The 24,096-nt window shown below is 42.8% G+C and overlaps 1 protein-coding gene across 1 annotated transcript in view; it reads left to right on the forward strand.

The window, feature by feature from the left end:
• The window catches only part of T265_04575 (hypothetical protein), a gene marked incomplete at both ends in the record, with an annotated part of 227,219 nt that extends 204,405 nt beyond the window's left edge, over positions 1-22,814 (forward strand). The window contains 9 exons of the mRNA XM_009169350.1: positions 1,041-1,198; positions 4,960-5,162; positions 8,478-8,641; positions 8,741-9,210; positions 10,712-11,185; positions 11,802-12,091; positions 15,516-15,933; positions 21,018-21,246; positions 22,182-22,814. Coding sequence (XP_009167614.1) covers positions 1,041-1,198; positions 4,960-5,162; positions 8,478-8,641; positions 8,741-9,210; positions 10,712-11,185; positions 11,802-12,091; positions 15,516-15,933; positions 21,018-21,246; positions 22,182-22,267 — 2,492 coding nt within the window. The remainder of the gene's footprint in view (positions 1-1,040; positions 1,199-4,959; positions 5,163-8,477; positions 8,642-8,740; positions 9,211-10,711; positions 11,186-11,801; positions 12,092-15,515; positions 15,934-21,017; positions 21,247-22,181) is intronic.
• Between the last annotated feature and the right edge of the window lie 1,282 nt (positions 22,815-24,096).

Below are 24,096 nucleotides of genomic sequence, written 5' to 3' on the forward strand. Positions count from 1 at the left end.
TGAAGGATGGATGCTGAGGGCCAACTGAATCGAAATATGTGCTGCTGTCGTGGTAACATTTTGATCAAGGTGTGAGAGAATACATCAACCGACAGCTCTTTCAGCCGTACCCCCCGTCGCCAAAAAGACCTTTAGGCTATGGAGATTGCTTCATCAAGTATGGTGTTCTTTTTACTGGGAGTGACATATTCAAGCTTTTCACTCCAACGCAGAATCTTTGTGGAGGTTTATCTTGAATACGGACTTTAGTTCTTGAGGAATACAGTGCAACTTCGTCGGCATATTGTTTGCCCGGTTGCTTTTACTGCCTTTTTTCACCAAGAAGTAGTCATTTTGTTAGCATGAAAGTCGGTCTGCAGGCAATCTGTCTTTTTTGGTAATACATCCTCGAAACGAGGTTGAATGAACAGTTCTTCTTTTCCTGTCAGCGCTTAGACAGCAGTAAAAGAATATCTTGTACCTAAAACGGGAGTGGCTGCCAGAAATCCACTTTTCTCAGGCTAATCAGGCCACGGGTGAAAAACCACGAGTTGAAAAAGTTAATGGCAATAAAGATAAGAAGTGCCATTTTAAAGCTACGTAAAAGCAAGAAGGAAAGTCGTAACCACCCAGTCAACCATGCACTGGTGATATCTTCTCCAATACAGACAAACTGCCAAACTGGGCTGAAGGATTTACATCAGCAACTAACACACATTGTTGACTACGGTGGCCCGTATTTCAAAGATCACGCTGACGCGATGATAAGGCATGCTTGATTCGCTGCAATTAGTAAACAGGTTGACTGATGTTTTAATTCGTTACGTTCAATCCCAACCGAGTCAGCCAATGAGCCTTATCACAAGTGATAGAAATTTACGATAGCTCAATTCTCTTGTTCTACCACATATCTATTTCGAAAACATTTTGCATGATCAAGGGGCAAGTTAAAAATTCAGTAACAAACTTGAGAAGTGCTTCTTGGTTTCCTTTCTCGGTGCCTTTACAGAGTTATCCAAGATCTCTCCCTCAAAAAGCTGTCTACCTTTTACTATTTGCAGATCTGTTCAGCCTGATTGCTGACCCCAACGGATGTGTCACTGAACAAAGGCTGTATGCTCTGTTGTGTGAATGCATCTTGATACCACGCAATTTGGGAGAAGGTGGTTGGATAGGCAAAGAAGATTTTGCCACTACTGTGAAACACTGTTTCGAGCAAGTGAGTGCCGTTCAATTTTGTCTGACACAGTTGTCTACGTTGCTGAGTAGTGATAGTGTTGGTGGAATACTAACGACAAAATCACTTGGCTGATTTGTTTTGGCCGGGTTAGATCCTCCTATATGCTGCGTTTTCTTCGCCTTTAAACATGGTTTTGAAAAGTACTCTAAGTTTTTAGGCTGATGTCGAGATACGAGTGTGGTCAATAGACAAGGTGAAAATTCGCCCACACAAAAATGTTAATAGTAGAACCAGTAAGGCAGCTGTTTATAGATGCACCGTATATTGGTATCGATAACAGTAGAGAATATCTACTCTAGTATACTTCTTGATCCTAGGTGGCCGTCAATATCAGTAAATGAACTGTTATCACACGGACACATGGTTTAAATGTTCCACAAAACTCCACTAAATCGGTCATAGAGGTTTTATCCTTTGCGTTATGCCATGAAAGTTTTATTCCAGGTAAACCTATACTACTATTATGAATAATAATGACTCAGCTGTAACACCCTTTCGATGTCATACTACCCGAAGGAACCAACTGCCAGGTTGTCTAACCCTGAACAAGGGAAGTTGGGAGGCAGAGGTTGGATTCGAACCTCGGACCTTTCGGTCAGTAAATTCACTTTCCAACCACTGGGCCATCTCGCATCCACACCTTATACTGGTCCGCTCATAAAGTCAGTTCATATGTCTGCAGAATAACTGAGATAGGGTAATTACTTCAAATATTGGCACCACAGATTTCGTACCTAGAAGGTAAGCTCTGGCTGGCCTCCAGCATTTCATTCCAGTCGTGCCATTCCACTCGAAAAAGACCACATTTGCTAGGAACTTTCGGTATCAGGACCGTCAACGTTAAACAACTGCTTACCATCTAGCTGTCTCTAAGTAGACTGGGAAAGGACAGTCGCCTCAGCGAATTCTTAAGTGTAGAAGTATAAAATTATTATCTAGTGTTTGATTGAGATTCCACCAGATAATTGAAGACAACCTATGCTTAAAAGCCCACTGTACTGCTGTTTCATCCATACTGAGATCCATCATCGGTGTGCGTCTGCAGCAAGTTTTAACCAGTGACCTCCATGTTGGTAGTTTGGAGACTTAACCGTTCGGTCAAGAGCGGATGATCAGCAATGCGATTAACTCATACCTAGACATGATTTCTAAGAGTTAGCCAGTTAACTATATTTTACATGCTAAGCCCACCAATGAGTGCAGTAAATCACTCAGAATTCTGCGTAGTTCTATGGTGGGATGAATTTGAGAAATACACCTAGTGTACCTGAGCAGCATTTTACCTTCGCTGTTCATTCAAATTGAGAGCTGGTTGTTTTAAACGAGAACTACTCTCTGACCCATTGCGCATGCATACAGGTCACGTGCCGGTCGCATAAACACCACTGGGAGTTGAATTCATCGGCATCTCGTTTGTAAAATGTGATTACAATTCACGTGTATCATTAGTTCGTATATAAAGCACTGGGACAAGCAGCATGCGTAGCTTTTGTCAGTACAATATTCGTTGACAATACATAAATTTCTCACAATGTTTATCACAGAAAATGTTTTTTCTGTCTTATTCCTTCTCGTGACCCACTTATCTGGACCACGGATCCAGTGGGAACAATAATCAGTCAAATGAGATAATTTTTCTGCCTTACTATGCCTTCTTATGCGGTGCAGCAGAAATATCATGTAATGCGCATTACTTAAGGTAACAGTTATTAAATGATCTCTGATGGGTTATGCAAAGATAGTATGCTGTTACAATGAAATATAATTACTTTCATAGGCATTCCTTGAGACTGTATGCCCAACGAAAATTCCGCTTCTGTTATTTTAGCATAACAGCTTTATTATCATCTTTTTATCACTTGGCGATGGCTGTAGGTGAACGAAATTTTTCTCCCACCCCACAAAAAGAGGGAAACAACTTGGAAACGATTTTTAAAGTCGTACTTGTCCGAAAAGCCTTTGCCGATCCTCAGGCTGGAACTGTATGACAGATCAAAATAGAGAGGATTCTTTGGGTGCAACGTTTTTGCTGAAAAGAAAAAGTACTACTGCTCCTCGTTATCGGATTAAGAAACCTTCACCTGGAATGGGGATCTCCCTACAACTGACCCCACAATAGTCACCAATAATAGCCGAAGGTATTGTGCCTTGATTTACAACCGTCGCCACTGTGGCGCTGGCTAAAAGTCACCTATCTGTTGTTTTCGTATAATATAGGAATAGCGGCAAAAACCTTTCAGTCTATCGCATAGATGTATAGACTATGTTACATTGCCATATGCTTTTAGGAGCGTTTCCGTAAAAGCCTATTCTGGACCCCCCAGTAACCCGATAGGCAGGCGCCAGTTGAACACTTAAGACGAATTACTGCCTTTACACTAACCAGTCTAAGGTGGATCTGTGTTTGCTCGTTTTCCCACCCAAAGTTTCCCGATTTTTCCTTGCCAAATTTCGGACATTCCAAGCATCGTATTTTTCTGCTGGAATGCAAAACGCGAGATCACAGTTTATCTCTTCAGACAACTGGGCGATAGAAAGAAGTTTTTAGCTCCACTCTCTCCATCGTTTCTCATTTGCAAGACGAATGGTTGGGAGTGATGCGGCCCAGTCACGCTATTCCAACAAGTAAACTAGATCTTATTTGTGGGATAACTGAGCAAAAAACCACACATGCTGAAGTCAAAATAAATGCGGTTTTCTTAGGGCTTAGGAGGTTTCTTGTACCCCTACAAAATAGACGGCCTGGAGATTAGACGCTCGTCTCACACAGAGAATTGCTCTTTGGGTTAGAGAAGTACGGTAATCCCGACAATCCGAGTGATTTTTGAAGTTACTCGTTTTTCGGTGATAGAGTATCACGAAGACCACCTTATTCGATGCACTGGTTTCAAAGAATATAGAAGGATGTTTTACTTGTTATCAGGCAGGCCAGTCCATCAAATCCCACTGCACAGTCCCACTAATTCCCACGTCAGGTGTACGTGCTTTAACACATCGTTGTCCGTGCCCAGTGCCTAGCCGCCGTACCACCCAGATGAAGTACGAGAACTGATACACTGTTACGTTTACAAAGCATAAACAAAAGCAGTCGAGATACCAGGGTTCGAATCACGAACCTTCCAGTTAGTGAGCTTGTTGCATCCTTACTTTGGATTTTCGGACATCCCCAAGAGTTGCCGAATTTCCTTTCTGATGGTGATTGAGCCTTAGCTATCTGGTAGTAAACCCTTACCACATACACCAATTTTCTCCAAATAAACAGGGCAGTCGGCTAATGTTTCGTGGGGTGCACGTAGGAGCGGGAATAATGAAAACAGGCAAGTAGGAATTATTTGTAAAGTTGTTCAGGGGGAACGATACATGTAACCAGATAAGCCTTGTGCTGCCCCGTTATTTCATCCTAGATGGCTTTTTCTTCTGCTATTGAGACTTTTGGATATAATATTTCTCCAAGTCTATCTGGGTGATCTGCAGCGGTACTAGCTGTTTGGCATGTTAGTCAATGTCCAAGCATAAGATTTACCTTCAGTTGGTATTGTTGGTACGTCCAAGTTTTACAGAATTTGTCACTTTGACCGCATTCAAAGCAAGGAAGCACGAACCTAAAGAGTGCACTACCTTAAGTTTAATAATGTGAGTTCCGTCAATAAAGATCTGTAATATTGCTTTCCAACTGTCAGTTGAATCTCATGGATAGTTCCACATGGTAATATTTCTCCTTTTTCCTTTCTAAAACTCAGGTTGCTGAAATAGCGCGAAGCTCAGATTCTGGTTCTCACTTCAGTCCTCGAAGCATCCCGGTGCGACACTTTTTGACATGGCTACGCTTCGGACCAAAAACAATCATCTGGCTTCCGCTTCTCCATCGGATTATGCTCGCTGAGCAAGTTGTTCACAATGTGCGTTGTGGTGTATGTCAGCGTCAGCCACTAACCGGCTTGCGGTAAGTTGTACAAGCAGTGGACTGCTAGCTGCAGTTCGTCTACTCATGTGAGGACAGTAGTTTACGATATCCCGAGTTGTTTTTCTCCACTCCGACGAGAAAACGACCCTGGAAGTACAGATAACGCAGATAAACTTTGATGTAGTACTTGTTGTCAAGACCTATATCATTGGGTGGTCAAGACTGTGTGCAGTTTTCAGCTCAGAAGATAAAGCATGGCGCTATATCATGACTAGGTGCAAGCTAATCACACTGCTAATCAGCCGCCCGTGATCAAACGGTCAAGTGTTCGAACCAGGAGACGCAACAAGGATGAAGTAGCTGTTAGTTGCTTCTTAGTTTTCAACATAGATTGGCTTCACTCACAGGACGAAATACCTGTTGAAAATTCCCAAGTCTCCTCAAGCTACCAACAAAACACTATTGTCTCCACTGAATATAGTCTCATTTACTGTAACTAACTCACAATTAGAAACAGAGGTATATTGCCAATCAGCCCCCCCCCCCAAACACGTGCACCGAGAAATGATACGCCTTTTCCTACAAAGGCGAATAGCAATTATTGAGTTTTTCCACCAAAGACCGAAAAGAACAGAGGTTGCGTTGAATAGTATGGGGCCTGTCATTTCTAAAAATTTGTCTGGTTTATAGAGTCTTCTTCAAACCAACTCAAGGGCAGCCCTATGTAGATTGTATGCTGGAAAAGAATGTCCTAGTTACTGCTTGCGCTTCCTACCGTTCATATGACTCGACCTTCTGGTAAGGGGGAAAATTTACCTAGATATTTTAGCCTCCCGAATGATGAGCCATTGGTACCGGATGACTATGCTGTCACACCGACTGAATGGTGTGAGACCTGATCATAAAAGTAGCCTAGAAAAGTTCTGAAGAACACGACGTTCATGACTAACAAATATTTTGTTTTCTCCCAACCGCCGTTGTTTTTAAACAATCGACCATTTATTTTTTCTGTTCCTCAGGTATCGATGTCTCCGGTGCCTCAATTTCGACTTGTGTCAGCAATGTTTCTTCTGTGGCTGGACAGCAAGAAATCACAAACTCTCCCACCCGATGCAGGAATACTGCACGAATGTGAGTTGATGAAACACTTGGGTGAATCGTGCCTGAGTTATATGAGACACAACAGTGGACACAACAGTCTCTTTACGCAGGTCGACTGGCAAATTTGACCCCATCTGCTTTTAAAGCTGTGTTTGCGTTAACTAGAACAGAATAGAGCTGACTGCACCATAAAATGAAAGGACTGTATTAGGTCATAATTCAGGCTTTTCGCCTAAAGCCTGTAAACACCTCGTCTTAAATCTGGCCAAGAATGAACGACATTTTCTAGGTCAGCCATGCTTTTTGCCGTCTGAAATAATCCGGAATAATTTTGTCCGGGCTACTAAATGGACGCACTGATAATGTGAACAGCTCTATTAAAAACGGTTAACGGCTGTACATCAGTAGCCGCACGTCAAGTTCACTTGTTGCAGCGTGCGGAGCGACATGACATGCTCAAAGACCATGAAGTTTTCTGACAGAAGAATCATTAGTATCTCTTAATTATCACGTATTCAGAACTCAAAAGTACCTTGTACATTGGAGAGACAAAACGGCCGACAAATTACGTAAGTAGACTTGGTCTGGTGGCTTTTTTCATAAGTATCTCATCATGAGAGGTAATCCTGTTTCATCAAACCTTTTATTCCTGGATGTCAGCACTAGTAAAATACAGGTCACCTTGACAAGATAACTAAGATCGATTTCTCCGCATTTACAGTTTCAATACTTTGACGCTTCGGCCCAACCTCTTATTCCCGATGTCCTTGTTCATTTTTCTGTTTGATGAGACCTTTGGTGGCTGATTCACATGGCTAGAGGCAAGGTTACTTTATTTGCACAGGGAAAGAAAAGTCTGGTTTCTCGTGATCAATCAGAGTAGGCAAATTCACATCAGTTAATCAGTTTTGCACAGAATGCCATCGTTAACAGTTCTGTTTCTCGTATTTACTGGGATTCTGGTAAATGTAGTGTACAAGAACAATGGTCGATGCACCGTCTAACCATAGAATATTTGTTTTAGCCAGTACTTACAAAGACAGTCGGTTTCTTGTCTGCATTTCTGGCTGTTTTGATTAAACCAGTCATTCTCCGCCATAATCATGGATTTATCCATAAAGTCACTGCCGTAGGACCTTTCAGTCCAGGTACAACAGATTCTCATTATATGCGTGAAAGGAGAAAGTCATTTGCTGAGAAGTTGCTTACTAACAAACACAAAATCAGCGGTTACAAAGTAAACATGTCATCTCCGCAAAACTTCTGAAAAGTGAGCATTCTGACTCACATTTCAGGATTCTGAAATGGGAAGGTTTGTAACTCAAAGCAATCAGGTCAGGCCCATTTGCACCAGCCAACAGAACTAAGCTTTCCACGGTATAAAATGGCAAAGGATTTTGTTGACGTAACACCAGATTCAGTCCTTGCAAAAAAGCATGGCTTTGATGCGCCGGTGCTAGTAATGCAAGCTGTACGTGACTCCACTGAGCTAATTTGCTGACAAATCAGCGTGCTTGAAAATGAATTATTCATCCTAAGGCAAATGTGGTGACTGGAAATCAGGATGTAACCTCGCCTGATGCGATCATTATTCACATGAACGATAACAGCCATGACAGTCAAATTCGGTGGGATATTGCTGACACCTGTTAGAGGATAAGTCGGCTCTAACAGAGATTTCTGTGGTAGTTAGTGCAGGTGATACCGTTAACACCGATTAGTACACGACCGAGTGTGTAACCCCGGTCTTCGCATGTTCAAGGTAGGCAAGATCCCACAGTTGTTCGAGCATATTATTCACAATCTGACTCAACACAGTTAAGTGTTGAGGGAGTTTGAAATAATATGCACCAACAATTGAAAATACCGCGATGAAATATAACGTGATTCTCTTTTGGGTGTATCGGATAGTGATAACGCCTCTGGCTTCGTTTGCTTCAGGTTAGGCAAAACTCAACGCTACTGTCTTCACAAGGTTAGGTACTGCAACACGCACCGTGTCCTAGAGACACCTACATTATGGAAATATTTCTGTCGGTAGGAAACTTGTCCTTAAGCATCGACTTAGCCAAATGTGATGTGTCCTGGTGGGAGGGCCAAAGTAGGTGCTTGTAACTGTTGGACAGTTTTATCCGGCCAGTGAACAAAAGTTCCTATGGAAGCATTAACCGTCCAGAGAGCGGCCGGTGTTCGAACTATGGGACGAATTCTATCCAATCGTCCACTTCCATTTTTTTCTCCCTTCCTTAATAGTCCACCTCTGGAGATTCATTTCGCGATTTCACCCGAATTGTACGAAATCGACTTCGTTCACGAGACAGAGGAGGACAGCGTTCAGATTCGGAACAGACAAGCATCACAACGAGATATTCGCGTGGCCGCAGTACTTGCTGTGACGCAAACTCATTTGGAGAAGAGTAAGTGTTGAAACGGTAACAAAAATACTCAACCACGAAGGCTTTCGACGGCGTATGTGTTACTGTAAAATTGTTTCGAAAGTCGATTGAGTGCTTCAGTAATCAAGAACATTGGTCTTTTCACCCCCTACGCTAGCAAACCACGACCTGCTCCAACTTTTGGGCCCGATCTGGTATCTTTACTTCCAAGAGATTCAGCATTGCTGGATAGCTCACCATTCAAGCGGAACGACTGGTCGAAAGGTGGTGATTCCATTGGCACACCGGACGATCAAATAGTTCGTTCGCATGCTCAGGCTCCAGCAGCCAGTGAGCCGCCGATCAGTCGACCAAGTTCTAGTCAGGTACCTCACAGTCCCGAATATCGCTTGCCACCACGTGCAGCTTCCGACACACGGCAGTTCCAACGGGGAACCCTAAGTGATGGTACTGGGGTTACTGGACGAAGTACATTCCCCAAATCACAGTTCAGTAGGCTGCAACACACCAACGCGATTGACATTGACGATGAGCACAATCTAATCGCTCAATACAGCAATGAGCTAAGACAACAGAGTGAACCAGATTTGGTAAGTTAGTTTTGGTTGTGATAACCGCGTCTGATTTATTCTATGTTTGCCCGATTATGAAGTTGAACGTGCTTCTGGCACTTTCGGAGAGAGGAGAATTTTGAACAAACACTGGAAATAATGAAATCGTGCTAATCACTTGATTATCAAGATGAGCGAATTTCATTGAACTGGATTTCGCAAAGAAAGCGTGATCGATAGCCAGACAGAAACAGGAAATTCTTCCGATTGACATGCATGGTTTTTATCAGTCTCCAATGGACTACGTTAAGAACTAGACCAAAACTGAGCATATTAACCTTTTGTTAAATTCTGATCCCCTTTTATCAGCCTTATTTCAAAGCAAAAACATGGAGTTCTGTAGGTTATTTTTCGTTGTGGACAATTTCCCCCTGTGGACGATTTCTCCGAGAACTGCTGTTACACCGACATAGCTTGGTGGTTTATGCTTATCTTCTCTCCGTACGGTCTTTGGCTCAAACGCAACCTTGACGTTTTGGCTGCCGGTGTCTTTGGAAACTTGAAAATATTTCAGTTGTTAGCATTTTTAGGTTTTGTGGTGGCTGTACGGCAGAAGGTCGCTACAACGAGACGTTTTGACTTGTTATTTCGCTGGTGTTTCTGTTGTCTCTTCAACATCTGTCAACATCATGCACACAGGCCCAGCAGTGCTTAGTAACTTAGTATACGATGGAACTTGATGTCCAATTAAAACGGGTTCGTCAATTTCCGCTCAGTACCTACATTGTGCGTGCGCACCGAACAAGGATATGAAGTCTTCTCAATCCTAATACACATGGCAGATTTGTGGGAAGCATTTTTCCAGATGTTTACCCAAGTATGTTGTTTGACAATCTGCGACTGACTAGTTAGAACTGTCTGTGAAATGTTTGCACAGAAAAGGATTATATGAATGAGTGAACAGTGGCAAAAGCTTTGCTTTTCTAATTGTTAAAAACGGCGATAATGAGCCTGTTTGAACACTCAAACAATTGTTTCCTTGTAGCGTGCAGAAAATCACAGTAAAGTCGAGTGGGGACGCTTTCTTTTACAGTCCATCACCCCACGCACGTCCAAGCTGCGCAGAGCTAACAGGTGATCATGATATTGCTTCGCTCTACTTTATTTAAGCTACTTTGCCACCAGATGAATTTTATAGATCTATGGAACAGTAATCAATGGGATGTTCTTTAATGGACCTACCGGTCAGCTAAACTTAAAGTTTCTTATTTTCACATAAGGTCTGCCGCTTTATAAGCCATCTTGAATAGAACATTAGGCTGACCCAGATTTGGGGACCACTTCTGCTTGATGAATTCCAAGAAGACTGATACTGACCATGGGCTTTCAAAGAGCCTTCTGCGGCCTCAGGAGTTTTATCTTCCTCCGAAATATTGTCCTCACTTTTTGTTATCATCTACTTGCAAAGTACACCTGTCGTGGCGTTGCTGAACCAAATTTTAGCTTGCCTAACCTTACACTTCATGCTCTTCTTACACAGAATCCTGTCCAGCAAATGGTGTCATCCACCCATTCCGCTGTTCCGGCAATTATGGATCGATCAACCATCTCCGATGGTATTCCATGCACACCAGTTACAGCGTTAGGTAACGAGGCGTTGCCTGCCCATGCAGGACATTCAAGTCTGGACCGCAGACAACTTGGCCGATTGACAGGTGGACAACCCTACCTCTCCCACGGTGGTCCCCAAAACGGTTCACTGGATGTGCAACCGAGTTACTACCCTGGCGCGCCTTATCCTTATCCACTGTCTTCTAATCCCGCATTGCCCCGGATGATCTCGAATGAGTCCCATATGATCCCTAATATCCAGCGTTCCTATTCTCTACGTGCCCGCTCTCAACCCCCACCGGATGTCCACGGTTTTCGACATAACTTCGGGCCCAACTTCGATCCCCGATCACCTTGGCCACCTGCTTCGCAGCCAGTAAACTACCATGGAAATAATGATCAGGTGAGAATATCTACAATTTAAATTGGAGCAACTCAAGTTACCGGATTGGGCCTTGACATGGTTAAGAGCCCCACTGTTTAAAAATTGGCTAACTTTTGCCGCAGTTGAAATCATTGTCACTCACCAGGCTGCTAGTTCAGAAACCAACCTACATACAACGCCAGATTCAGCATCTGTTCAAATCCTCAAAGTTGCAAAATTGCTACCGTGAACAAAAATGTGAATGTTGTGGCCGACAAACGAGACTCTGATATCTGCAGCATGTTAGCGTTACTAATGCCTTCATTAATTGAAGTTGTCAACTTCGTCGGAAGTTCACAAAATCAGTTTGAAGCACCTGTAAGTGCATGGCTCATTACTAACTCTATGCAGGTGTAACAGATGTTTCTTACTCTACTTATGAGACATCACTGTAGGGGAGACAATCTGATATACTTCGAAAGCATTTTTCACGTGAGGAAAGCTGTAGCTGAAGTAAGCGCTGTTCACCTCCAGTCCCGTTTCGGTATTGGTTGACCTTGTGATCATAGATTTGCTATAAACTTTTATGGATGCTTAGCTTGCTGCGCAGTAAGTGTGCACTCAGACGATAAAATGTTGTCCGTCCCACCTGCAGACCATGCGAACGTTAGAAGATGAGCGGAAGCTACTTCAGATGGAGTATGACCGACTACGCCAGCGTACGAACACACCAACGTATTTACCTAGTTCGTCCTCTTCCAGGCTGCAAGCGCAGCAAGCTCAGCAACGTTTCGCGCGAATGCAGCTCCAACATCAATTCATGAATCAACAGCAACAACAAGATCCAATGCGAGCCAGCTTGGCTAGACCATATCTCCCCCGCATTCCGCTCCACAGACCACCCTCAGTTGGTTCTGCATTTCCTAATGGACCGCTTAATACCGGGTATGTGATTTCTTTCCTCTTCTAAACTGAATAAAGGTACCCAAAACTTAACCTATTCCTTTCAAAAGTTTATACTTTGTCCACTTTTTCTCAAATGTAGAGTATCCTTCTTCGTGCCGTCAATATGAAGAGCAAATGAAACTTATTTGGTTTTAATCTAAACGAAATTTTTTAACCCAGAGGAACGCTTGTGAATCTCACATTATTTGAAGTGCCCGATCAAACTAGATGAGAGCCCATAGGTTTTTGTTTGTTAGGTGGCAGTAAGAGCTGTTGTGCACTTTTTCACGTATCTCAAAAGGCGTCTAAGAGAAGTGTTTGCCCATTGCTTAGCGTTTGGTGCCGGCTCTCTAGTCCCCATTTTAGGTGAGAAAACAGAGGTAATAAGGCCACCAGAAATATACTTTGTTGCCAACGATTGGATGAAACGATACCAGCTGTTCGCCATGAGTACTGATCTCAGGCAACAGTCACAACTTTGCATTCGGACTGTAGATGCTTCGAACCATGAAAGCTTGTGAAAAAGTATGGAGCAAACAACCAGTGACGAGGCCGAATTAGCTTGTGCATATACTGAAATCTAATAGAGAACTTTTTCTAGGGCATTTGCGTTCAGAAGCTTAGGGAATACTTTTGTCGCCCTATAATTGCCCAAGTTGAAGAACATATGGGTCCGTATTCAGCATCCTCAGGGTTGGCAAATACTAGAACTACAAGAGCCTGTCATCACGTCTCGTTCTAGGTTCACGGCTTCCATAGCTCTTCATTTTTTATCTTTTACTTCGCCAAAATACATTCACAAAATGTTCCGCAAAATTTGTCAAGACTTTTCTAACGGTGAAATAACCATTCCATATTTTGTGTGAAAAGTGTAGACCAATTAGACTTGCAGCGTTTAACCCAGAAGCACAAAGGAAGCAACTCGATTAACTGATAGCAGCTATTCAGACCACCGGTCAACATCGGTTAAGAAGTTGGAGAGGTAGAGCACACCTCAGTCCAACCATTGCAGCTCAGTAATCTATAAAAAAAGTAAGCGTACCACCGCCAACCATGAGCCACAATTTCGCAGTAGTGCTAAATATGCACTTCTCGCTTCAGACGAATGAGGTAGTGTTCAGTTATTTCGTCACGCTCGCTCATGAATATTGGCTCGGGGACGGTGAAAGTGTAGGTGAGTGTACACCGGATATATTAAAAGAAACTGTTCAACCTTCATCAAAACACAAGCAGTCAGAAGAAAAGTGGCACCGAATGTGCTTGCTCAAACCAGATAATTACACTGTTGATCGTCCTCGTGACAATCATTGCCCTCTTCGTGCAACTCTGCTTCAGTAACATTGTCATTATCACCGTCATCGTTACTCATGTTGGTATTAGTAGTATTTTTCTCAGAACGTTCGGCAATACACAAGCCAGTACAGGACATTAGTGTGTAAACGTCATGCAGCCGTGGCGGAAGAGACTCCATAAAAGACTAACTGAAATGAGACGACTTGGAACCGATTGCCATGATGGATGAAGAGAAACAGTTGGGAATATTATTCCCACACCTTTTGAAAGTTAAAACTTTACACGTTGGGCTAACTTGCCATCAGTGAGTCCAGCTCAGCATTCTTTCCAAATCTTACCTGGCACAAACCCAGAACATATCTACTGACAAGCGTTTTCTAGGCAGTCCGGTCAAGAAGAAACAACAAACTCGTCACTTGGGTCCACTTAGAGCCATCGAGGGAAATACTCAAATTGAGACGAGCTTCATTCATTTAGTCTTTCCACGTCAAGGCCAGTCTTACAGTGATCATTCGCCAACAGGTGTTTGGATTGGAAACATCGGCTTTGTTTGGTGAACTTTGAAGTTGAAGAGGCCAGTTTAAACAAGCGTTTTGGGCACAATCCTCTACCTTCATTGGGAGTCGTTCCCGACACCAAAGATAGTGCAACATGCTAAAAATTGCCCATACCTTGAAAATAAGCGTATCCCATTCATCTACCACAGTCGTCATTATCATTTTCATCACCATCATCATCACCGTCACTATTGTCGTCAACCAGACTAGGCCTGTTGTTTTTGGATGGTTCTAGTTACCTCAGATTTACTTGCCGCTATACTGGAAACTCTGATGTTGATGAATCTCCCCAGTTATGATGCTACCTTCTTCCACTATTCTTGGAAAAGTAGTAGGTATCGTAAGTGTAGGTTCTCACCTTCTCGGTATCTGATTCCATTTCAGCCCTTTCGTTATCCTATCCGGCTTCCAGAAACAGAATCGACCTAAAGTTCTGAAGTCCCGAGTTGTAAGCTAAGCCACCGCTCTCTCACTTATCGTCCTTTTACCATGGTGCGTGATACTACAATCGTTCATCGGCCTAAAAGACACTGGCTGTAGGACCTTTGTCACTTGTGATGGTCTTCGTTAATAAGCGTGAAGGAAAAGACGAAAATTAGTCCATTATCACCGACCAATAACTGAAAAAATGTTTACACAGGAAACAAGAATAGCTGGAAGTTCTTGGATGGGTCTGAGGCAGTAAACAAATGAATACCCAGGATATGCGATTTCGAGAAACACAGCTGATGAAAATGATTCCTCACTTCATCACACTTCACTAGTGGACAGCTCACCTTCCCGAGTTTATGTGCCCTTTAACTACCATCAGGCCACTTGATCCTAATCCTTTGGACGCCCAATATACAAATAGCAATCTTTAGGTCAGAAACCTGCGTTACGTCGTTTCGTTTAGTTACAACTGCATAACAGTCGACCTTATAGTTTATTCTATTGGGACAGTCAGTAACGCGGCTAAGCTCCATAATCTGAAATTGTCCCTAAAATGTTAGCAAACTTGGTTAGCTAAGCTGAAATGTGAGTACCACCGTTAGGAAGAAGACCGGAGGAATGGTCGGAAGTGAACCTCTTGAGTGATCGTCTTATTAACATTCAATCTGTCACCCGGTTGATAATTTCTCATAGAAAGAAGGCCCCAGGTTTGCACCGAAGTTGTGATTCGTATCAGCATCCCTTGATATTAGGCTATTAAAAGCACAGTAGGGTGGTTATGACCATGGTTTCAAATTGCAGTATGCACTTCATCACTCTGAGAGTCTTGTTAACGAAATACTACAGTTCATTTTTGATGGTATCAGACTATTTTGTCCAATTACGGATGAAACAGTTATGCAAACAACCTGTAGAAAACGACTGTGGTTCTGTTATGTGCGTCCACCAAAAGGTGTTTATTCTGATGGCAAATTCTTACACGTGTTTGTCTTAGCTCATTAACTCTGGAGTTACAGAAAAGGTAGTTCAAAACGGAAAACAGGTAGTAAGCAGCTACACAGTTACACCCATGATTTAGTCCGTTGTTCCGATTTATTATTAATCGGTTTTTCACTAACCTGACGCATATGTACTGCCCACAGTCCACCTACAATCACCGGACGAGTTAACTACGGAGGAAGCCTTGGGCGCTCAAAAAATACTTCCAACGGCTTCGGCTATCTTATGGATAGCTATGGTTCCGAGCCTCGTGTTGGTGGCTACCCCTATGGATTTGAGGCTGGCGGTATGGATCCCATGTCAACAAATCAAAATGCCGTTTCTAGTGAACTGGCAATCGAAGCTCGCCGACTACGGGAACATCGGGGACGCCTTGAGGTGCGGATGCAGCAACTTGAGGACCAGAACAAACAACTGGAACACAAACTGCAACGCCTACGGCAATATTTGATATCCGGTGGTACAGCATCAGGAGTGGGTGGTCCTAGCAGCACGAACAAGATACCAACAGAACTGCTGTTGGACCGCATCAATGCCAACTCAAAAACTAGTCTAAGACAGGTAATGTCTGACTATTTAAACTGCGTTCAGGATTGTGCTAAGCTCCTAGGCCCAATTGACAGATACGTGAACAGCATTCTCACTATCCACCATCTTATTTTAAGAACCCCGTACCTGTGAAATAAAACCCCAATCTGTCTTTTTTGTTTGAGGATCGCTTGAAAGCGGTTGCATTATCTAGTGGAATTCGGTAATGGTGCTGAATTTTGATGGAAAAGATAAGGACAGAGGAGAGGCTTGTTGTATAAGTTCAACACTGGACTTGGGTAAACTATTCACCGTTCTTTCCTGATGAACTGGCAAGATTTTATAATTGTGAAGCACAAACGATATGGCTTGCTTGAACTGGGCATCACTCCAGTTCTTCCTTTGTCAGTAAAACGTGACTAGGATTCGAAACCTGATGTTCATGCAACGAAGATAGTGTTAGAAGTGGTCTACGTGGGGCCTATAGATCTCATATCTTCAAAACCTTTTGCAACAATAGTAGCGTATACGCCATTCTCTTCGTTACATTCTTGAGCAAAAGTGCCGATAGTGAAAGTAGGGAGAGCTCCTCTACCTTCTCCTTTTAAAACGAATCATCTTACTATTCAGCACTATCAAGGGACCATTTTCCCAACACTAGTAAAACTTACATAAAAACATTGTTACACTTTTTCAGGGACTGCGTAAAACATGGGTATGTGATTACTGGTAGAGTTTATTTTGAAACCAATCTACACATGTTTGTTGTGTGCCAGAGTTTTGCCCTGCGCTCACATTCCCTTCAATCCTGCACCAAATTTATTGTGATATCCGCATATGATTGCACAGGGTGATTTACATTTAGATGCACCAACAAGTGTGTTCTGCTCTTTTCGCCACTTTCAAGACATCCAGTATCATTCCCCGGTAGTTCTAGAGTTACTCTAATAAATGGAAGCTAAATGCTTGTTCCCATTATGTCTAAAAGTTTCTTTCATAAGAAACTGAACAATGGGTGACACTTTGGGTGAGTCCTTTTAGGCGGCCTTCAAGTAAGAATAACTATATATTAAAAATGAGACATCCAGCTGACAACACCATCTCTTCATTAAAGCCGCATTCTTCGAATCTGCTCAGATGTGCAAATAGAGGCTCTTCTGCTATCCACCAGCCAATCACAAGACAAGAGTCGTTTATCAGCTGATCAATGACAAAGGAATGACTCACAGCTGATTCTCCGCCTAATTGCTGGTCAACTTTTCCCACTCTAACTAGAAGAGCATGACCGCAAAACAGACTAGAAAATATTCGAACAGATAATATGCAACAGAGAAAGGTGTAGTAAAGTGTAGTAAGCAGCACCTTTTTAAATATACTTTTTTTTGGTTGAAATGAGTAGTAACTCTGCTGTTGGATGCATCTATCGCGCCTAAGGGATCGATTGGAAGGCCCATTCCGATACGGTTCTGTCCTTATATGGATTTGACCAGAGGAGTGAAAAGTGAAACTGATGAATCCCATCTCACGAGATGCATGTATATACTTGAAAGGAATCTATACAAATATTTCGATTGATCAAGTTTGAACATCATTTGCATAAGTGTTTTGTGCGTACAATCTTTTACCGCGACTGAATGGTCGCAGTAGCCTCGTTGTTTACGCATCGACCCGTTGACGCTTGATTTGAGTGTGCTGTACATTCGAAGGAAAAACGTGCTACCAGATGTTTTACCGCGCCATGTTTCCATTAAGTATTTGGGCAACAGTCAGGAGTTCTTCCACGTAGGTTCTAACGCCAGTATAATCGGTAGCACAACTTCTGGAGCGCGGAGAGGCGAAACATCGTTTACACCTTGTGATATGAAACTGACACTAGTCTGATGGGAACACAGCCTGCGATAAGATTTTTTTACAACGATAAATGCACCTCAGGTAAATACAACCTGTTGGTTTTCCGTCAAAGGTGGCAACTTTTACAGGTACCAAACAAACACTAGTTGAGAAAGCCGAATAGAAAACATAAAAGAATGGGAAATAGGCATGATAAGATTATCGGGTCAGACAAAACCACTTCGAACAGCTCTCATTGAATATCTGGATGGCGGGTTTATTTACGTCTTTCCGTCCCTATGTTGAACAATCAATCAGTCGGTGTTATGGTCATAGCCGTTCACAGATTTGCACATTTCTTGTGCCTAAAGACCGCATAATCTATAGTTTGAGTTGAGACTAGGCCTGTAAGGTGACCGTTCCAGCTCGTTCACTGAAAATAACACAAATCGACTCTTAATGAGCTGAATACGAGTATGGACGTACCAGTGCAATGTTTCACTGTGTGGACTTAGTGATCTGAGCGTTATGGACAGCTTGGCATCGCTAATTCTCTGATTTTCTGAAGACGAAAATTGTTTATATGTTTAAACACGTGATCTGCTATTGGCTAGTCACTAAAGCCAATCGAAACACCGCCGAAACCATCTTTCCGCTTACGTATGTGTTCAGATAAACCAGTGGAATAAACTGCTTCTTTTAAACAACTGAAAATAATCGCTAGATGTTGTGATAGGAATGTACTCGAGAATGCATATTTTCTGTAATTGTTCACTTTGGCTGGTGTATCACAGTTTAATTTGCAAGTGGACCTAAATCGGACGTATGGTCGGATACATTCATTAAGAGGGCTGGGACAATGAGTCACGGAACGAGATGGATTATGTCAAAGTGTAACTAAGCTGAGTGCTACCGTCTTGTGGCCGTTCACAGCTTATTCGGTTTCCATAATTTAACCGTCATATGTCCATTAAGCTAAGTATTCACTGACCAGTGAAACCGTCCTCCTTGTCCCTCATATATTTTCACCCGTGCGTGTGTCTAACACTTTGTAATGTTTTATCCACGATGAGCATCCAATGAAAACAGGCTTTGTTCGGCACCCTCTCTCTTGTTTTGTTGATGGAATGTGAGACGTCCGTCATTTGCAGCTGAAGCTCCTCTGGTCTCATGGAGCGCCTGAAAAATTCGTGAATGTCATTCGCAGCCACAGAGTCACGTTTAGTTTCCCAAAGAAGACTTCTCGACAGATAGAAAGGATATCACTAGAAAACGAAAGCTGCCTTCTATTCACTTCAATAGGACCCTTCAACGGAACAGGTTATTGTCAAAACTAGTGTATAGTGATATTTAGGTGATATCGTTCGGCAAGATCTACTATTGCCAGAGCTGGACCAAATTCCTCTTAAGGATTTGTATTCGGTTGACCCCACTCAACACTGCCAGTGAATTGATACACAACCATAGTGCATCGATATGGGACACAACAAGGCTTGTACGCCTCAGAGTTGTTGCAGAATCCAAGGCAACATTACGGACTGCTGCTATTAGACCTCAGGTTGGCTTGTAGTTAAGATGGAAAGTAGAATTTCCGATTGTGTCCCCCTTAAAAGCGACTCCTTCTAAGTTTTCCAAGCCAAGCTTTGAAGTTTAGCGTTCCCGAATTAACATTACAAAGTATTCTATGGAGGAAAATGTCGGTAGCTCAGGTCGCACAGATGGTTCTTGGCTTGTTCGCTGAGGTGGGTAATTTGATTGCAAACATTTCATCAATAATCACCACTTCGCACCACTAAGCTCCCCAACAACGCACTGATGATGTCAGCTCGATTGGTAATGAAACGTTTGCAATCAAATTGCCCAGCCCATCGAACAAGCCAACAACCATTAAAAAGTATTTAAGCGATAACGCTCGTGACCATACATGATATTCTTCTGCTGAATGATATTGGAAATGTTGTAAAGTACTTTCTTGACATGTTTCACCTAGACAACCCACTACCAATTTCGCCTTTCTTGGGGCCCACCATGGCGGTCTGGAGCCCAGGTTTCCAATTACCTTATTCTTCTGGAAAACTGAATTGTGCGCCGCTGGTGAACTACATGTGGAAATAACGTCTGCGCTACCGAGAGACTCATTTGCGCCCTTGTACGACATTCCTTAACCAAAAAATAAGGGTGTGGAAACTACGGAATTACACCCCAAGAGAGGTGAAATCAGCAGTACGTTGTCAAGCTGATACCAGTAGCCTCATAAGTAGTAATTTATCGTGAAAACGGAGGATCATATATTTTTATTGTTAATATTTCATTTTTGAGCAGTCGCATGCATCTGAGAGGCCACCTCCCTCTCAGTTGAAGAGAATTTTGGATTTTGTGTCCAAGTTCGGTTCTAAGGTTACTTCGAGCATTACTTCACAAAAAGATCTAGACACTTTGCATTCGTCATTGACATGCCCCGATTGGCATTAATATTTGCAAAATACTGTTCAGTAGTTCTGAATGCACCCAACATGGTTTAGTATTCCAGGGTGTGTAAGTGCATGATCGTTTACGACTAAAAAACCACCGTGAAACGTGACTTTTGTCTGACTAACCTACACTCAGATACCACTGCCAGAAACCGCCGATTTGGCCGTGAGATAATATTAGTCCACTCAGTGGATTGTAAACTGATGTGGTACACAGTTATATGGCTGCAAAATTTCCTGAAAATGGGTCTACACAAGGGTTTTCACCACACGTTCGATGACCATCTGACTCAAGTACGCGTAAGCAATACTTCGACTGTGATTATTGGGACGCAGTCTCATCTGCTTTGTGCAATGACATTTCCCTACCTAGCAAAATGGTTCTCAAGATTTCTTCGGCTTACAATAATTCACAAAGTCAAATAAATTATGGTATTGCTGAGATATTTTGAAGGAATACAAATCAAACCAACATCCATGTCCGTGATGGATCCTCTCTAATAACTAAGCGGTAATCTTTGTACATATCGAGCCTTCGGTAGAAAGGCACATTCCAATCCAAAACCTTAATAACTCAGATCATGAATACTGGTTTGCAGTTTGTACAGTAAGTGACAAATTGCAGAATAGAGATGGAAGTTTGATGTACGTAAAGCCACATTAATTTATTCATGAGCTCTCACGTCAGATAGACAGTCGCATACAAGTATAGATAGAGTTACACAATTACGCTTTGACGGATTTGTTTGAAGGCTCCATAGCTAACCGTGGCTGGTTTGCGAAAATATTGAGATTGGCCCAATATTTGGCTTTCAGCGTTCGGCTTCTGGAGGATTGGCTAGTCAGGCATACCCGGTGGACGGAAAATCCTACAGAGGGAGCGGCAGCGTCGGACAACTTATCGGTCCAGTCAGCCTAGAGATAAAACAGGCCGGAACAAAAACACCGGTGAATTCGATTGATCGCTCTCAACAAGAGGAGCAGAATAAAATCACTTCAACGCCGCAAGATTACTATCAAGTCCCTGTAGATGACTCCTTCCCAGGTGAGTTCAACTTGAAACATATTTGGCGGTGTGCCATGAATACTTTGTTACATCGCACCTAACATCGCTTTTTTAGCTGCAAAAACAATATCGAACGCGAATCCGGCGCTTGACTACAGACCTAAATCCATAGATTAGACGAAAAATCAACCACCTGCTGTTGTTGTGTTGGAATATTGGTAGCTTGGGTGTATTCGTTGGTAATTGATCAGGTGGCTGTTGATCTGTTCGCCGACTTTGGCAAATGATTTGCAAACGTTTCGTCACTATTCGAGGAAACGTTTTCAATGCGTTATTGGATGAATAGTCCCTCTCTTGACGCTCGCGTGTATATAGTTTTCATTTAATTTGTGTTTCTTTGTCTTGTACAACAAAAATCCTCTTGCCATATTTTAATACTGTTAAAAATTTTTATGCGATAAAACGCATGACAGCATCCTCAACACTTCCCCCGAAAAACGAAAGCACTCATGAGCGAGTGAAATCCATGTTTCCAGCATTTGTTGAAGTGCATTTGATGAGGTACGACATTCCGTTAGCTTGTTACGGAGGGTTTTCTATTCAGAAACTGTCGCTGATTTTATAGTAACCCTAAACGTACGATAATTTAAAACCTCTCCATTACACGCTTATTTGGAGGCCACTTTTACAAGTTGCTGAATCTGGTCGATCCTATCGTATTAATGACAGGACCACGATGCAAAGAGTTCTTACCCATCAAGCAACAGAACTAAAGAGTTATTTGTCTCTATGTTTCCTCCAGAATAATAAGATAAACTGTTTTTTCGCTAGTGTACAGTGCTAGATTTTGTGCACCCATTCCAGTGGATTAGGGCAGGTGGAATTCTCCATATTTTGTGCCCTGAAATCATCGCTGAAGTTCTCGTTTTTGGTTGATCCGTTCGTAATTGGCACATAAATTTCTTTTTTTTCAGTTTTAACTTCACCCGGCCCCCAGACTGATGATGGTCACACAACTTTCCGCCCGACTCTGCTACGATCGGATTCCAACCAGTATTAAAATGGGTCAGTGGAACACAGCCCCGAAGGACCGAGATGTCCTGTACCTCGATGCTTTCAAAATCCGTCTTGCACATCTACCAGTCTATCCTTCCCCCTAACGCTTTTCCGGCTGCCATTAATATACCCAGTTTCAACCATTTTTTTTCTGTGATGATGCACTACAGAAACACAACTTTGCTTGCTCAGTCCTAGGGTCGATCACGACAAAAATAGTAGTACACAAAAGCCAATCGCATCAGCTCCAGACTACGCGCGTTCTTCCTGAACCAGACGACCCGATGCGCACGTTGTCTGTTTCAGTTGAACTCTGTTCCTCAGTGCGATGAGGAGGGATTACGATTTGCTTTTTCTCTCTTCCTTTTATTTTGCACACAATCTCAAACATCTGCTTATTTCAACTGGCTGAAGGTTTTCGCGAAATCACACCGTGAGGGCCTCATTTGTTTTTCAAGTTATATTACCCAAGCTATGGCACGATGGGGCTCTGTCTAAAGAAAACTATGTACCAACCATAAGACGTGATTAAATTTGTATTCGGAAATATTAATCTATTTACTTTCTGAAAGTAGATTGTTATTGTTATTATGGGGTTGCTGCGTTTGGCCTGAACGCCACTGGCGTCACTGTAATGCTCAGTCAAGCCAAGCGGTACTTTTGAACTCAGAACAGAAGTTATCTCGTTTTTAATAGACTTGACACTTTTCATGTGGGGGTGATCGTATCTGACCTTTCCGATAGAGAAGCACTTGGACCATGCGATCCTTGTTCGTGTGTGCCTTGAACTTCTGAGCTTAGGTTACTCTGCAACTCGTCTGCTGGTTAGCAAATGCACGCAGCTGCATTGCCGCTATTTTCTCAAAAGTATGGGCTGGACAGCTACTAGAAACTTATGAATTATTCATCATTCAAGTTTCCAGAGCCGTTCGCGCGCTGTGCAATGTTCCACCAAAACCATTAGTTTCTTCTTGCGGTTTTCACTTGTTCATTGACTTCGTTGTTTCTTTTCGAAGCATCTAATCGCCGACTTTGCCTTGGTATACAGTAACCATTTTGCGCAATGATAGAATGTGAAATGCTATTGAGACCGTCTTGTTCGTCCAACTAGCAGACGTCTCTGCACTGCACTTGTTATGCGTGATTCCAGGGACTCTGCCACCATTGGTCAATGGGCCAGTCAGTTGTCATGTGGCCCCGACTAGTCCTCAGTGCATTATATCGTTTTCCAAAACCCCACAACCCCCATCCTGGTACGCCGCGGATCGGGAGCACAATGCTTTTCCCGCAAAACCATTCCGCGTGAAACAAAACTCTTTACGCTAAAATGTGCTCAGTCCGAAAATCCCCCTAATCTACTATCAGATTTTCGCGATTTGTTCTAATTAATCCCCCGAAATTACTGGCTTGCATTAGACTTCAAACTTGCTGTCCCATGCGGGCCACAGTATTCTCACAATCCAATTGGGTTTTTGAAGCTACGACGTGTCCCCGATGGATTAAACAGATAAAAAATTGAATTCTGAATACTGATCCAAAATTGTGAGCCCCATATAGACATCCTGGACTCCAGTGACGCGATCAATATGTGTAGCGTGGGACGTCAGGAAGTCAGCGGTATTCGACGTTCGAGAGGACGGCACACGTCAGTTCTGAAATGTGCAGATATACGGACTGGTATTAATGAATCCACACAGTATACACAGCACACATGCGCACAGGTCGGGTGGAACAAGGGAGAAGGCCGGAGTGTGGTAACGACACGTGTATTGAGCGAAACCGAAACCGGAAGCGGAGGGTCTGTACAGGGTCGGGTCAAGGTCAGTTAGGGGG

The sequence above is a fragment of the Opisthorchis viverrini genome (assembly GCF_000715545.1).
Source record: "Opisthorchis viverrini unplaced genomic scaffold opera_v5_77, whole genome shotgun sequence".
NCBI classification, from domain to species: domain Eukaryota; kingdom Metazoa; phylum Platyhelminthes; class Trematoda; order Opisthorchiida; family Opisthorchiidae; genus Opisthorchis; species Opisthorchis viverrini.